General features: G+C 52.7%; 1 protein-coding gene across 1 annotated transcript in view; it reads left to right on the forward strand.

Annotated features, from left to right (window-relative positions):
• RAMP1 (receptor activity modifying protein 1) overlaps positions 1-11884 on the forward strand; it is a 42154-nt gene extending 30270 nt beyond the window's left edge. Inside the window, exon 3 of the mRNA XM_044240897.1 lies at positions 11299-11884. Within this exon, the coding sequence (XP_044096832.1) occupies positions 11299-11554 (256 nt within the window). The 3' untranslated portion in view covers positions 11555-11884. The remainder of the gene's footprint in view (positions 1-11298) is intronic.
• The last annotated feature ends 5413 nt before the right edge of the window (positions 11885-17297 follow it).

A 17297-nucleotide genomic window follows, 5' to 3' on the forward strand; every position in this document is an offset into this window, starting at 1 on the left:
AGACATGGGTCAGACCCCTGGGCGCCCCCTTCACTGCCACCCAGGGTCACCCACACGGGCCACCCCCGCAGCTCACTTTGTAAGAAGAGGGTCGGAACGCTGGTTCAAGGAGTAACTTCCCATATTCTGTGGGAATGTGTCCTATGATCTCCTAGCCTGTGGAGGGCAGAGAGCCAGGGCATCTGCAGTCCTGGGTGGGGACTGTTGCCCTCAGCTGCGGGGAGGTGTGTGGTTGACACCCCAACCTAAGTGGGTCCCCATTCTGTATGCCCACAGCTCCCTGTGACCTCCTTAGTTTCAGGGTGTCCCTCGCCCAGGGGACCAAGACTGGGCTTGGCCTGACCCCAGGGCCAGGCAGCACGTGCTCCCAGCAGGAACCCACAGCCCAACCCTAGCAGGGTAGCTGGAGAGTTGCCCTACCACCTTCTGTGTCTCTGTGGCCTCGGGTCCCCATAGCCTGATCTCCCAGCACAGTACCCTGTGGTGCCCCAGTCCCTTTAGGCCCACCCGTCCTACCCACCAGTGTTTGTAGGCTGCTGCTCTGTTTGCAGACCCTGAGAGGAGGGTGATCGAGCCATACTCTGGCCCGATGGGGGCCAAGCTCAGGAAACCCGGGCTGGGCCTAGAGCTGTCTGGTACAACAGCAAAGCTGTATTGTCCACCAAACTCTGATTAAATCTTCCAGAAACACAGAAAACACTGGGGTCCCCTCAACAGACAGCGGTCACCTTGACTGGAGCTTCCCCCATGGGTTTGGGGGTATGAGGGCCTCTGGGTACATTGGCTCCCTGGTCTCCAGCTCAGCCCTGTGATGGTCTTCTCAGATGGAGAAACCACAGGCCAGAGACACCGAGTCTCTTGTCCAAGGACACACTGCAGCTTGGCGGGTTGGATCCTTCACAGGTCAGCTGGCCAAGGTGGAGGCTGAAGCCACATGGCCTGCCTGGAGGAGGGGGCGCTCTTCCCCATTCCATACAGGGCCCTGTGTACCGCACGGCTCCCATGTGATCCCCACCCACTGCTTCCAGGTGGTGCCAACCGGCCTGGTTGCAGAGTTGAAGAATGTTCCCAGGGAGTCCCCTGTTGCTCCCCCAAAGTGTGCTCCGGGTTCCAGGCCCAAGGGTGGGCTCTGGGGCTGGCATAGGAACACACAGTTCTGTGCGTAGGGACTGCGGGTCTGTGCTTCTGAGACATGGGTCTAGGGGCCTTGGGCCTGCCTACAGGCCCTGTATCCAGGCAAGGAGCTCCTGGACAGCCCAGGTGGGAAGGGACAGTGCCCTCTACCACCTCTCCCTCCTGGCCTAGGTTTGGGAAGCAAGGGCTCCAGATGGTTCCTTTGGGGGGGCCCAGAGTCACAAGCATATCAGCCTTGTGCACTGAGCCCTATTGTGCCCCCACCCAGGGACCAGGATTCCACGGGGACCTGAGAGGAACCACCCCATCTCCCAACGTCCCAGTCCGGTGGGGAGGCAGATAGCAGACAGGCAGCTGCAATTGGTTGGAGGGGATAGCATGGGGGATGTGGGAGAGGGGCGCCACGGGGCCAGGGGACTCAGCCAGGGCACGCAAACCAAAAGCACCAGGCCTGAGTCCTGTCTTAAGAGGAAATAGAAGAACACGGGCAGGGGGCTCGGAGGGCTTCAGGAGGAGAGCCGCAGGCCTGTCCTGCCACCCTGCGGTGGAAGCCGGGTTGGGGGAAGCCAGTCCTCTGCAGGAAAGGAACCGTGAAATCCTTTCTTCACGGGATGGGGTCATGGAGCAGGTCATGCGTACGTGCGTCTTAAGAAGCAGGCAGAAAGCAGAAACGTGGGAGGGGGCCAGGTTCAGGCTCCCAGTGTCTACCGCCCACATGCCGTTGGGATGGAGGGTGTGGGGGTCACTTCCAGGGGCAGGGCCCTCAGGACCTCATCTGTACTGGGTGAGAGTGTACTGTCCTCCCCCAGGCAGCGTCTTTCTGGGCCAACACCCAGGGACTGAAGTGGGGTGACCCTAGACCGCTGCCTTGCGGTTTTCCCCTGTGGAATGTCTCTGGGGATGGGAGCCCAGGCTGGCTTTGGGCCAGGAGATGGGAAGCCAAAGGCCCAGCAGGGTGGGAAGGGGGAGCACTGGCTCGAGGAGGCCACAGAGGGCTGTCCCACATCTGTGTTCCACAGTGGCCTCGCAGGGTGAGGTCTTTCCAGCTCTTCCCTGACCCCCTTCTGCTATTTATCAGCTGACGCACATCCCGGGTGGGGTGCAAGTGGTTCTCGGGACTGTCGCCTCCTAGCCAGCGTGAAAATGCCAGCCGGTCTCCATGGGCCTTCCTCTTCCCTGGGACCCTCCCGGGGCTGTTTATTCTCTGTTCTGTTCATGTTCTTCATTTTCTGAGGCAATGGCACTTGCCCACCTCCCTCGGCCAGGGCCCAGGGGTCAGGGAGATACGGTTGACCAGGGAGCTGACATGATGTGAAGTTACCTCCAACGCTCACAGGGTTTTGTATGAAGCCTGTCGAGTTGTTTCGGTTCTTTGTGGCCCGAGTGTTGGTAGAGACCTTGAGTCTGTGCCCATGAATGCTGCGAGTCGTGGGCCAAGCTCCCTGGGCACACGGGTATGCCAGGATGTCCAGGGTCCCCGTTCTACAAAATAAGGAGATCCACCATGGAAGGAACCTTGGAAAGATGCATTTTTCCAGTACGTGTTTGCATGCAATGGTCACAGTAACGCCAAAGCCTTCTTGTCTGAGAGCTGTGGCTCAGGCCGGGGCTGCAGAGATGCTCAAGGCTTCCTGTCCCTGGGCCTGGTCACAGACTTCCTTTGACATCCCCCAGCATCAAGAAAAACAAAAGATGTCGCATCCTGTGCTACCTCCGGGCAAGAGGGCCAGGTCCTGAGTCCCTTGTGTGGGGGCCCACAGAGATAGAGACCACGTGGGCTCAGTTAGCCACCTGGGGGGCCCCCCTGGTCTCCCTGGGGTCCGAGGCCCTTTGTAGCAATGAGCCAGCCTGGCACGCTCACTCCAGGCCTGACGCTGTGTGGTTTTGTGTCACCAGAGGAAGTAGCCCAGGGGTGGCCAGCCCCGTCCTGCCTAGGAAAGGCTGCGCTTGTCAACCCAGTTGTGGGTCGGACCCCTGACCCCAGAGGCGGAAACCACAAGGGAGAAGACATGACCACTTGAAGAAGAAGTCCCCCTGGCCTGTGATGAAAATGCCCCCAGGGTTCCAGTAATGAACGGGATGTGCCCTTGCTGTGGGAGAAGTTTTTATCACATTAAGAAAAGAAACTCTTTGTGGTTTTACAAGGTTGTTTCTTTTTAATCAGAAATCAGAAATCAATGAGGGGCACCTGGATGGCTTGGTCATTTAAGCGTCTGCCTTTGGCTCAGGTCATGATCCTGGGGTTCTGGGATCAAGCCCCGCACTGGGCTCCCTGCTCAGCAGGAAGCCTGCTTCTCCCTCTGCCTCTGACCCTCCCCCCCTGCTTGTACTCTTGTTTGTCCTCTCTCTCAAATGAATAAATAAAATTTTAAAAAATCTTTTAAAAAATGAGAAGAAACATGGGAATGTTAATAGAGAATTACTTTATTTCTTTTTAATTTTATTTATTTTTATTTGTCAGAGAAAGCACAAGCAGGAGAAGCAGCTGAGGGAGAGGCAGAAGCAGGTTCCCTGCTGAGCAGGGAGCCCAGTGCATGTGGGACTCCATCCCAGGACCCTGAGATCATGACCTGAGCGGAAGGCAGATGCTTCACCAGCTAAGCCCCCCAGGCGTCCTACCCCTACTTTTCTTCTACATTATAGGATTTAGAAATATGGCTGGTTTCACTGCAACTATTTTTCTAAAGAATCAGCATTTTAATTTGCTGATTCATTTTACTATTTTTAAAACTATCCCTAAATATTTGTTTCTAACAATTAGTAGTGCATTTAAATGATTTATCCTTTGGAATAATTTACTTTGCTGTTCTTTTTTAAACTGTTTTGATTTGGAGACTTTCTTTGTGTATTTTCATATGTTTTTGTTTAGTAAGTAAGTTTAGGAGAGCGGATTTTTCTCAGGATTGTGTGTGGGCCATCCCCTAACTTTTTTTTTTCATACCCTTAACTTTTACAAATATTATTGCCATTGTCTTCTTAATAGTGCGTAAATGAATTGTCAAGTTCTCCTCAGACCTCAAGATTATAGGAGTCGTCTTTAATTTCTGGACAGTTGATTTTTTTTTAACTTATCCTTTTCTTACTAATTTCTACTTTTGAATATTGTAGTCAAAGACTACTGATGTACGGTTTCTGCTGTGGGCTTCTGTTATTGTTCTTTTCTGCTGCAGTAGAATCTGTGACCTTTGAAAAGGTGATTGATTCTCTGCCGACCAGGCACATCACAATGCTTCAGTGAATGTGGTTTGTTCACATTATATGGATTTTAATTTGCTCAGCCCTGAAAGGGAGTTAAAGTCTCCGACGTGAAGGTGTAATCAACTCCATCTTGTGCTTCTGACATCTGTAGGCTGTCTGTACACCAGGAAGCTCTCAGAACACTGTCACAGTGGGAATGTCGCTCTTGGCGCCCTTGCATTGAGGGTTGAGCAAAGGTTGGCCTTGGGAAGATGGGGTTAGGAGCCTTCCATGCACAAAGCAAAGACCTTTCAAGCAGCATGTGCAAATATCCTGAGACAGAATGTTAGCCAGCCAAGCTAGCATGTAGCCAGTGAGAAGGACAGGACATGGTTGAGGGTGGGTAATAACCCACGAAGACAAGTCACTTCTGCCTACTCCTGGGCCTAGAGATAGGGCCACGCAGGAAGGGTGGGGGGGACACCTCTGGAGGAGGTAAGGAGAAGCCCATGACGGCTCAGGAGCTGGGCAAGGTTTCCCAGGTGGTGGGAGATGGGGCTGAGGCAGGGATAGCCTGGAAGTCAGCTGTGTTGACAGCTGGATGAGGACAGAAGTGAGTTTCACATGCAGGTGTGGAGGGTTACAGCTGGCCCACGAGCCAAGGAGCCTGCAGAGTATGGACACCCCTCCCTGCACGGGGTAGGTAGCAAGGACAGGGGAGCCTCTTGGTGGGGACAGGTCAGGCTGCTGACAGAGGGGAGAGGCTCAAGGGAGGAGGTAGCAGTCAGGAAAGGCCAGGAAGAGGAGGTGTCTAGGAGGAGCGCCCTCTGGTGACCTTCCTGAAAGGCTGCGGCTGGAGCTGGCCGTGGAGACCATTGTCGGGGCTGGGAGCCCCCAGGAGAAGGAGCACAGGGGAAGCTTTTAGAAGCAGTCTCCTTCACCCCTGTCCAACTGTTGGCTGTTTTTCACAATCAGAAAGTTGCAGTGAACATCTTGTTACATGACATGTGTCTACATTTTATGGTATTATTTTAGGATAATTCCCAGAATCAGAATTCTTGGGTCAGAGGGTATCCCCAGTTCTGAGGTCATTGACACGTACTGCCAAATTGCCTTCCAGAAAAATGTCATTTTATTGATTAGTGATAATGTATGTGTCCCCCTCATTCCACTACACTGTCGTCAGTGCAGTCTTATTTTTAAATCTAGGAGTTCACTTTTTTTTTTTTTTCCTAAACAGTGAGGTTAAAGTTCTTCACAGATGCATATTAGTTGTTTGGATTTCCAGAAGAGCTGTCTCACCAGGGGCGTCACGGGTATCTGGCTCTGTGTCTCACACCCACGCACAGGCTTCTCCCACTCCCCGAAAGCCTCCCTGCCCCGTGTCATCTGGCACTCTGACAGGCTCTCAGGCCAACCTCACTCGGGCTGCCAGGCCACCACCTCCCCTCCCCAGGGGGGAGGGGGTTGCAGAGCCACTGGAAACCCTGCACAATACATGATCCTGGACAGGTGGAGGCAAATACTGAGGCAGATGAGCTAAACCTAAGTCCAAAAGCACTTCCTCCAATTTTGGAGGCTGAGACACGTGTTGTCTGGTCAGCGTTTGCTCAAGCTGATGGAACAAGAAGCGTGTACTTCAGAGTCACACGCCAATTGTCTGGGAGGAAGCGATGAAGTAACATGCATTTATTGGGCACCTGCTGTATGTTGGACCCTTGACCTCATTTAACTTGATCTGCCCTGTAACCCTGACAGGTAGTCTCCTCATTAGAATAGAAGGAGGGGCACCCGGGTGGCTCAGTGGGTTAAGCCGCTGCCTTCGGCTCAGGTCATGATCTTGGGGTCCTGGGATCAAGTCCTGCATCGGGCTCTCTGCTCAGCAGGGAGCCTGCTTCCTCCCCTCTCTCTCTCTGCCTGCCTCTATGCCTACTTGTGATCTCTCTCTGTCAAATATATAAATAAAATCTTAAAAAAAAAAAAAGAATAGAAGGAGGCCAGGGCTCACTCTGATAGGGGTCATGAGATCCCCAAAATCACGCGTGATAAGTCATGGAGATGGGATTTGAATCCAGGTCTGTGGGGTGTCAGGGTTCAGACTCAGATACCCCACACATCAAGGCTGGTCAGGACTAGCTGGGAAAAACACCAACCACAAGTGTCCCCAGAGTACACCACTTGTCTGGGGCATCTGTGGGCATCGGCCTTCTTGTCAATAAGTAAACACCGTGAGTCATGGCACCCTTGACTTGGGACCCAAGTATATGGGAAGCTCCCACCATAGTGTTCAGAAACATGCCAAGCAAAGTTTGCTTAAGGACCCAGAATAGAAAGACTCAGACAAAAAAAAAAAAAAGGTAATTGTTCATTACGTGAGAACTGAAAATAGAGGATTAAGGCAAGAATATTTTTCATGATTATTTTGGGCCCTTCAGTCAGTACTATGTTCTGCTGAAGAGAAGAATGTCTGTGCTCTGAGGGGAATTCTCTTATCACACCCTTGCTGACAGGGCTCAAAATATTTATTGAAAGTTTCAGCTGTCACTTCTATATAAATAAACAGGATGTGGATGGCCAACTGCATGTTAGAGATATTTTTAGACAGGGGTGGCTTTGCAGACTGGAGGGATAACATTTCAAGGAGAAAGCGCCTGATCCCAGAATAGCCCACCAGAGGCTCACCCTCTGCATGGCCTCAGTGTGGGGTCTGACGAGTCTTGTCTCTTAGGTCGGGAGCTCTTCCCCATCCTGGTTGGCCAGCCCAGACATGGCAACCCCAAACCCTCTTTGTAGGGACATCCCCATCTCCTTTCCTTTAGGCACCGAAAATGGGGAACAATGTTTAGGATGGATTGTCACTGGTCCTGCTGACTGGATGGGTCTGCTGGGCCTGAGGCAGGGGAGAAGGCAGTCCTTCAAACCAGCGCTTATAACACGTAACCCTGTGGCTGACCAACAGCCAGCCCAGAAGGCTGGACTTGGGGCTTTTACAATATGTGACACATTCAGCGTTGCTCCGGGCCAGCCACTGGATGCATGCTGGTGTCTTCCCTCACCCAGTGAGACCCAGCCTGTCAGGATTTCCTGCCAATCTTCCCACTTCTGTTTTTACTTGAAACATGAGTCCTTGCTCACTTGGGAAAACCGCACACCCTAGTGGATGCAGACCTGCTGACCCCTGCAGGTCTGCTGCTGCCGCCCCAGCCCACTCTCCCCCTCCTGGGGCCTCCACACCCCGCCCTCCCACATGGACTGAGGGGGCCCCATGGTCCCTGTGCACTCGCAGCAGTGACCCAGAGAGCAGCCAGGGCAGAGAAAACAGTGACTTAGCAATTTCAAGTTCAAAGGGAGCTACATAGAGGGGTGCTCAAGGCTGGAGACACCCTGGCCTTTTCCATGCAGCCTTTTCAAGCCTCCTTGGGTAGTTCCTCTGTGGTCTCTGCTCCCTTTATTCACTTTCTACATCAAAAATCAGGAAGATCAGAAATATATCTCTTAAAGATCCTCATTTTTACTTTTCACAGAGCTCTTCATCTTGCTATGTTCCTCTGGCTGAAAATCTCAAACATTTCTTATAACCCAGATCTGCTGGCAGTGAATTCTCTCAGTCTTCAGTTCAACTTCGTGTGTGGAAGCTATTTTTGCTGGGTGTGGAATTCTGGGCAGACAGAGGTGTGTTCCCACTGCCACTCCCAACACTTTGTCACCCCATTGTCCCCTGGCCTGCATGGTCTCAGGTCAGAAGTCTGCTGACATCCTGTCATTGCTCCTCCATAGGTGTATTTTTTCTTGACAGGCTCTAGGATTTTTTTCTTTTGGATTATTTTTCCTTTATCTTTGGTTTTCAGCTGCTAGTTTGAATTTGATGTGTCTATATGGCTGTTTATTGGCTGTTGCTGTCACTTTGGTTTTTGCTCTATTTGGGGCTCTCTGACTTCTTGGATTTGCAATTTGATATGTCACTAATTTTGGAAATTTTTCAGCCATTATCTCTTAAAAACTTTTCCTGTCCTGTTTCTTTTTTTTTTTTTTTAAGATTGTATTATTTATTCGAGAGAGAGAGAGAGCACAAGCAGGGGTAGGGGCAGAGGGAGAGGCAGGAGCAGGCTCCCTGTTGAGCAGGGAGCCCAATGTGGGTCTTGATACCAGGACCCTGGGATCTCTGATCTGAGCCGAAGGCAGATGCTTAACCAACTGAGCCACCCAGGGGCCCCTCTGCCCCATTTATTCTCCTCCTTCTGGAACTCAGATTACAAACTGGAGTTGATATCATTGGCAGTGTTATTAATTCGCCACAGACATGCTCTATTTTTTCTCTTTGTGTTTCTGTTTAGTAATTTCTGACCTACCTTCAGATTCACCAGTTCACTCCTCAGATGTCAGGTCTGTTGATGAGTCCATCAAAGGAATTCTCTCTGATGTTGTGCTTGTTTGTTTGTTTGTTTGTTTTCTACACCTTGCATCTCTGCTGAGCTTCTCTGTTTGTGTCTGTTGGCTACCTTCCCCACTTAGACCCTTTATCATAGTTTTCCTTTTGAGGTCCCTGCATGATAGTTATGACATCTCAGAGTCTGATTCTGTGGATTGATGTATCTCTTGACAAGAGGTTGTTTGGTTTCTGTTGCTTTGGAATGAAAGTTTGTGATTCTGTATTGAATACTGAACATTCATGTATAGGAAAGCCGAGACTGAGGCAACTACTGTTTCTACCTGGAAATGAGTGAGCCGCTCCTGCCAGGCTGCTCGGGTGGGGTTTTGAGTCAGTCTTGTCAGGAACTGGGCTGGGCTTAGGACTTGTGGTTGCCACAGAGTTTCAGAACACCACAGGCCTCTACACCTCTAGCAACAGGCTGCTGCAGCCTTGGGCTCAGAGTCGGGCCTGGTGACATGTCCTCAGTGAGCATCCCACCCTGCATGCCCGGGCCACACACAGTGGGTCTCTCCCCACCTTGTGTGGGTGGCAGATAGTTACTGCTTGTTAGTCTGTGTTATGCCCATATGAGGAGGCAGAGCCTCAGTTCATACAGGCCTCTGCCTTTGGGCCTCTCCCAGGGTGGCCAAACCCTGCCCTGTATCTGTGGGGCCTTGGCAGAAGACCTCTGTTTGGTATCACCCAGGATCCTAGGCTCCGAATGGGTTCCAGCTGCTCTCCCAAGGGAAGACAGTCTTTTCCCCATCCTTCCCTCAGCCACTGTGCATCTTTCTTGTGTCCTGGGCTGACAGGCTGTGCCATTCCTCCCTCAGCAGCTTCAGGCTTTTGCTCCCAGGGAGAGAAGGGCCTGGGAATGTCAGAAGGGCTATGGGTCTGTTCCCTCCTGTTCCTCCAGGGGTCTAAGGCTGGCAATTCTTACATGAGAAGTATTCAAGAAATGTAATGGCCTGGCCAAGTGTGACAGCCAGTCTCCTGCCTGCCCCAGTCCTCAGGAACGCCCTTTGGCACCTCATGGGAAGACGTGATGAGTCAGTGTGTCTGGGGCCCCAGAAATTCCAAACTGACCTTCTAGTCCACAGTTGGCCTTTGACAGTTTTTTACAAGTGGATTTCTTCTCGCATATGGTATGGCAACTGTGTCTCTTTCCCACACGTGGCCCCAGATGGGACAGTTCTGGCTTGAAATAAGTTACTTCACTGCTTTGCAGTCTCAGATCTCTGACAGATTCCAGAAAACATACCATTTCTTAGTCTCTTTGGCTTTGTTTGTTTGTTTTGTTATCATTCAAGTAAGAGCAACACGCTTTGCAGCTTTCTACCTGATAAGCAGAAGCAGAAGTGGTTTCCCTTCTGGAAACTACATCTTCCTTTTCCCCCACATTGACTCTTCACTTATTAAAAAGTAATTTACCCAAAGTGTTAAATGTAGACCCACCATATCCAGCAGTTACACACTTGGGAGTACACCCAAAAGAATTGAAAGCAGGGTGTTCAAGAGACGGTTGCCCACCCGTGTTTGTACCAGCTGTGTTCCTCCCAGTCACTAAACGTGGAAGCAACCCAGGTTGTCCATTGATAATGGATAAACAAAATGAAGTAGGTGCAAGCAGAACGTGATTTAGCCTTGAAAAGGAAGGAGTCTGACACCTGCTACCACATGATGAACCTTGGGGATGCTTTGCTTGGGGAAATAAACCCATCACAAAAAGACAAATACCTTATGATTCCACTTACCCAAGGTCCCTAGAGCAGTCACAGTCAGAGACAAAAAGCTGCTTGGTGGGTGGGAAGGGGGAACGGGAAGTCAGTGTTTCATGGGGATAGAGTTTCTGTTAGGGAAGCTGAGAAAGGTCTGGAAATGGTGCTGATGGCTACATGACAGCATGCATGTACTTACAGCCCCTTACTGTGCACTTAACAAATGGTCAAAATAGTAAAATGAAATTGTGCTATTTAAATTTTACCACAATAAAAAAAGAAAGAAAGAAAGAAACAACTGCCTGGTGATTGGCGTGTGCTGAGTGCTCTTCCAGGCTCTGGGGTTACAGGTGTGCAAAGCAGGCCGGCCCTGTCCTCATGGCGCTTACACATGATACATACGTCCCTCCGTACAACGAAGGGTGATGGACCCCGTGGGAGATGCCAGTGAGAGTGGGAAGATGGGAGCTGGGAGATGAGGCCCCTGCCTTCCAAGCCGAGGGGCAGGCATGGGGCGAGGCTGGAGAAGCTGCGGATTTGTGCGCGGATGGCCTTTGACCCAGGCTGCTTGTCTGAGCGGGTCTGACTGGCCCACCTTTCAGGCTGCCCTTACATGTGGTATCGTAGTCCCTGGCACCCCGGAAGCAGGGAGGGATGGCCCTAAGACCCCGCTCACCTTCCAGGGCCTGGCCACGTGCAGGACATTAAGGGAGCCCCCATCTGGGGCCCCCCTCTCCTACAGCCAGGGCTGTTGCCCCTGGGCCTGGACTTCCGGGAGTGCTCACCATGGTGGGTGACTGGGTCTTCCCATGGTCCTCGGCCCACTCAGGGGCTGATGAGCTGCTTTCCCATCTGCAGGAGCTACAGTGAGCTCACAGACTGCACCAGGAACGTGGCGACCCAGCTGAACTGCTTCTGGCCAAACGCAGCTGTGGACACGTTCTTCGTGGCCATCCACCAGCACTACTTCAAAAACTGCCCTGCGTCTGGCAGGGCTGTGCGGGACCCGCCCCGAAACATCCTCTGTCCCTTCATCGTGGTGCCCATCCTGGTGACCCTGCTGGTGACAGCGCTGGTGGTTTGGAGGAGCAAGCGTCCGGAGGGCATCGTGTAGACGCACAGCCTCGGGGGGCCAGGCGGGGAAGGTGGGGAGGCCCAGCCTGGCCTGGGGAGAGCTTCTGGGGCCCTAATGTCAGCCCAGGCCCCTGATCCCCCTCACTTCTCTCCAGAAAGAGTAATAAGGATTTCAGGGTGGTTGCAGTACAGGCATTAACACAGAAAGGCTGGAGGTCAAAGCGACCGGGGTGGGGATCCCCAGTGCTAGGAGGGAGCAGGAGTGTTACCATCACTGTACCTGGGGAGGGTCCCAAGTTCTGTCTCCCAGTGTCCCAACCTCAAGCCAGACTCTGGATAAGCAGTTTGTGATTAAAAGGATGTCCTCAAATGTGGGCAGCATTATTATTTCTGGGGATGGATCCCTGAGGGAAGAAGGTTGGAGAAACACCAGCCCCTTCAGATTCCATCTGCCTCTGTGTGAAGAGACCATCCCAGGGCCCTGTGGGGGTATGATGGGCAGCTGAGGAACTGTGTGCCCCAAAGAGGCATCTGAGGGACCCTAATGCCCCCATGCTCCCTCACCCTCACCACAGGAGCTGGAAACACTAGCCCTGAGGACTGCGGTTCACAGCCAAGCTGAGGCCCCTCCTCGGAGACACCTCATCAGCCCTCAGGTCCAGGTACCCACCTCCATTCTGTCCCCGAGGGCTTTGCCGGCTGTTTTCAGGCAGCTGCTGCTCTCCCATTCACAATTCTTTCCAACCCGTGCTTACAGCTTCCTTCCAGAAGTTTCTGAATCCGCCAAGGGAGATTCCATGCTGTTCCTCGCCGATGTCTTCTAAGCTCTGACCTGTCCTCTGAGGTCCCTGCAGCCCCCAGCCTGCCCTGTCCTCCAGAGCCTCCTGGCCCAGAACCTGCCCCTTCTCAAGATGACTGATGGGATGTCACACACACACACCTCAGCCTCAGCCTCTCCCTCTGCCCTGCAGGCCAGCCCAGCCAAACACGGGCCCAAAGCCATTACCTCTAGAATGTCCAGCACAATGGCCCACAACCACGTGGGGTCACCCACCACCCCACTCAGCAGCCTAGTGCCCAGCCGGACTCCCTTAGCCTCTTCCTGGGCACCTGCTGTCCCAGCATGGACAAGCCTCTGATTTGCAGATGGTTCTCCTCATGGAGATTCTCAAGCTTCTGCGCTGAACCATGGGTACCCAGCATGGTCTTGCCTTCTAGGAAAGGAACCCAAGTGGTCCTAACTGCAGGATAATCACCTCAGGAACCAACAGGGACTCCATGTCCACATATGAGGACCTCGGGGAGGGGCTGGTCAGGCTGCAGTGTTAGGCCCCAGCTCCCTCTGTCTTCACATGTTGTACACTTGGGGTCACACGAGCTGGAAGGAAATGGGCCTTTGTGTCCCTTCATTTCTGCCTCCTCCCCGAGGAAGCCATGATATGAGTGGGTTATGGTTCAGGCTATAGGCAAGGAAGCTGGTGGACGAAGAGCTTGGGGCTCCAGGTGTCCATGGGTCTTGGCTACGGGCGAGACCTCAGGAGCAGGAGGTGGCAAGGAGGGGCTGTCATGGGCTGGAGGAGGTCTTCATAAACACTGTCACCAAGAGCAAAGGTGACAGGAACCAGAAGTAAGAGGACAGCCCCCAGCCTGACCTCGCTAGTCATTTGTCCTATCATTAGTTACATGTGTATCCACTAAAGGCACTGGTCTTACGAGCCTGCAGGTCCTGCTCCCATCAGTGCTAATCCAGAGGCAACTTTCAAGGAGTCCTCTTGTCCAAGATCATACCCCTGGTGACAGGGACCCAGGCCCCCAGCTTCCAGGGCAGCCCCATCATCCTCAGGCCCCTATAGGTGGTTAGCGCCCCACGTAGCCCCACTGCATCACTGGGGCTAAGTGAGGAATCCTTCCAGAATCAGCTTTAGGGCTGTGGCATCTTCAAGGACAGGCCCCCCTCCTTCTTCCTAAGTGCTTTGCTGGCATGAGGTATGTGTGTGGTATGTGTGATGTGAGTGCATGGGTGTATGTGAGGTGTGTGGGGATTATGTGTGCGATGTATGTGGTCTGGGAGGATGTGGTGTGGGGGGTGCATGGTGTGTGTAGGTGGGGAGTGAGGGGGTTGGTATATGTGAGGTGTGTAATGTGTATAAGGTGTGTGGTATGTGTGTAGTGTGTATGGTGTGGGTTGTCTGATAATGTGTGATGTGTGTGTGCATGTGAGGTACGTGTGGTGGGTGTATGTGGGCATATGTGTGGTGGGTGTGTGTGTGGCGTGTGTGGTGTGGTATGTATAAGGTGTGTGATGTATATGTGTATGTGGTATGTGTAAGGTGTGTGATGTGTGTGAGGTGTAGGTGTGTGTGAGGTGTGTGAGTTGTGAGGTGGGGGTGTGGTACATACAGGGTATGTGATGTGTGTGTGGTATGTATAGTGTGTATGGTGTGTAGTGTGTGAGATGTAGGTATGTGTGGTGTGTGTGAGGTGTATGTTGTGTGTGGTGTGTGAGGTGTAGGTATGTGGTGTGAGGGAGGTGTGCGCAGTGTGTGTGTGTGCGTGCTAACAAACATGGTGACATTCCAGGAGGAATGAGTCCAGTTTCTGTGGCTTCATGGGAGAGTCAGACGTGGGTTTGTTGGGTCCGGGCAGTAGGGGGCTGCTGCGATTGGGATGCCTGGGTTGCCCTTGGTGGAAACGCTGCCTCATGCCTCTTCTAGGCGGATGCTCTCTTCTGCGGGTGCCGGTTGCTGCAGATTAATAAGATCTTTCAGCTTTGACCGAGGAGAGTAACCTTTCATGGGACAGCAGCCCCTTGATGCTCACGTCTTAACAGGAAGCCCCTCACAAGCCGTCGTCACAGAAACAGGAAACTAAAGAGAACCGGTCACTGAAAGTCAAGAGGCCCATTTTATGTGTAAGAACGTGTTTTCAGAGCAGATGAATCTAAAAGGTCTACTCAGAGATTTTACCACATCTCATAAAGTTCAGAATGTTGGGTGTTCTGGAAAAATAACTGTGTGCCTATTTTTAAACCTTCAAAAAATGTGTTTCCTGTCATCATAGCTGTGAAGAAATAATTACAATAAACCTAGCAGAAGAGGCCGAGCTCAGCCTCAGAAGTGAGCCCCCTTCCTCGCTGCCCCTGCCCCCTCTGTGCCTCCATGTCCTCATCCATGAAATGGAGATGAGGGCAGGGTGTCCCCTCAAGGGTACTGAGGTAGCTCGGGATGTGTCAGGGGGTGGAAGGGGAGCAGGGTGTGCACCTGCGTGTGGGAAGAGGAAGCCTCTGGCAGCCCTATCCTGGCCCCCAGCCCCAGCTTCCTGAGGCCAAGGAGGCCTCCGTGTTTACCCCAGGCAGCACTGGCTCTCAGCCCCTTCTGTCCCACATCCCTGGGCATGGGGACCTCTCTGAGGGTTACTGAAGAGGCAGTTGACATTTAAAGGAAAATGAGTTTCCAGGGGCCTGAGAACAGTTCCTGGAATCCCTGTTCTTGGTAGCCCACCCTCCAGGGAGGGGCTGGCAGGGAGCCAGAGCGCCATCAGGGAGCTGTGTGCGAAACGTGCACCTGCCAAGGTCGCCTTGCAGGACATCCCAAGGCTTCTGTGCACAGCATGGTGGCCTGGTCAGCAGAGGGGCATGGAGCTCCCTGCCACTCCCCACCAAAAGTCTCTGGGGATCCGTTCTGGGGTGGGAGGGGGAGCAGGAGCTGCAGCCGCCCCCCCGAGGGCACTGACTGCTCAGGTCCAGTGAGCCCGGGGTGCAAGGGTGACACCCGCATGCAGCAACACCAGGCCCCCCACGCTCCCTCGGCCTGCCGTGCTCTGCCTCAGGGGTCTGATTTCCTCAGGGGTCTGTCCCAGGGCTACCTGCTAAGTACAGAGGGGCCATGAGGACTGCACACCAGTCACACAAGGTCATCCTCCCTGTGTTCTCATGTAGTGCCCGGCCCAGCAGCAGGGTCCCAGGGATAGGGAGGCTGAGTGGGAGGCACCACCCTTCTTTGGCTTCCTCTGATATCCTGGGTGGGGAAGCCCACAAAGAGAGCCTGCTTAGTCCCACGGCTGGATGGGGGTCCAGGAAGACCCCAGCAAGCCTACCTCTCCCATCCCCACATTAAGGGGATCCTGGGACCACTAAGTGATGTCTCAGCAACTGGGACACGGCCGTCTGATCTGAACCGCAGTGTCGTTGCTGCTCCCATGAGTCATGAGTCATATTATGGGATCTCCCCCTGTTTGATAGGGCCTGGGGCATGTGCTCACACAGCCCACACTCACCCAGCCCCCACTCACCCATGCACACACACACTTACCCAGCCTACACCCCCACACTCACTCACCCCACCCCCTCACACACATACTTATCCCCACACTCTCGTATCCCCATTCACACACACCCCACACACACCCATACTCACATGCACCCTTACACAGATGCATAAAATTCACATGCTCACTTACACACTCACACACACACACTCACGCCACACTCCCACATACTTACTCATATACACAATCACACACTAATTCCCACAACTACCCGCACTCACCTGCATCCTCACACCCCCACTCACCCGGCTCCCACTGAGCTGGATGGGGAAGCTAAGGGCAGTTTGACTTTGAAAAATAAGATTAACTAGTTTTATTTGTGTCCTGAGCAGGAAAAAACAGCCCGATCTCTAGTGTTTTGTCATGGAAATCCATAGAAAAAAAAAAAAAAACAAAAACCCCAAGGGAATAGGTCTTGGGAAGTGGATTTGGCCAAGAAGGTATTGTTCCCAGAGTGGCTCGTGGTAATGAGCCCATCCTGGCACAAGTCCTCCTGGGGCAGCTGCCACACTTGACCCCTCTGCAGACCGGACAGTCCACTCTGTGAGGAGGCCACAGCCTGGGGCTGGATGGGCACACAGCCCTCCTGGAGGAAAACTCAGTCCTCCCACGTGAAACGTCAGTCAAAATGTTTATCCCAGTAGCTTCCCTCCGAGGAATTTATCCCCCGGACATAAGCGGAGACCCGCAAAAGGACTGCAGTCTGGGTTATTTATACGAGCGAATGAGTGGAAACATCCTCTGTGCCCACGCTAGAGGAATGCTCGATTAGGTTAAATCCAGATGATGGGAGAAGAGTTTCCTAAAATTAAATACTTGGGAAAATCTTCTCACAGTATAGTTAATTGAAAAAGGCAGATTACAAAATAGGAAAGCCAGATTGTCTCAGTTTGGGATGGCGTGTGTGTATGCATGTGAGTGTGGGGAGTTGTGAGGGTATAGGTGTGTAAATGTGTGAGTGTGGGGGATGTGTGTGAGTGTGGGGGATGTGTGTGAGTGTGATGGTGTGTGAGTGTGTATGAGTGTGGGGGTGTTGTGTGTACGCGTGAGTGTGTCGGGTGTGTTTGAATGAGTTTGCGTGTGGGTGTGAGGTAAATGTGTGAATGAGTGTGTGATTGTGTATGACTGAGCGTATGAGTGTAGGTGGTATAGGGGTGAGTGTGTATAGGTGAGTGTACATGATTATGTATGCATAAGTGTGAGTGAGTGTGGGGGTGTGTGCATGGGTGAGTATGGGGGTGTGGGTAGATGAGTGTGTATGGGTGTGTGCATGGGTGAGTGTGTGTGTGGGTGAGCGTGGGGGTGTGGGTAGGTGAGCATGGGGTGAGTGAGTGTGGGCTGTGTGAGCACCTCCAGGCTCTATCAAACGGGAAGATCCTATAATAGGGCTCAGAGAAGCAGTGAGGACACTGCAGTTTGGATCAGACCACCATGTCCCAGTTGCTGGAACATCACTT

Source organism: Neovison vison, chromosome 3, assembly GCF_020171115.1.
Source record: "Neovison vison isolate M4711 chromosome 3, ASM_NN_V1, whole genome shotgun sequence".
NCBI classification, from domain to species: domain Eukaryota; kingdom Metazoa; phylum Chordata; class Mammalia; order Carnivora; family Mustelidae; genus Neogale; species Neogale vison.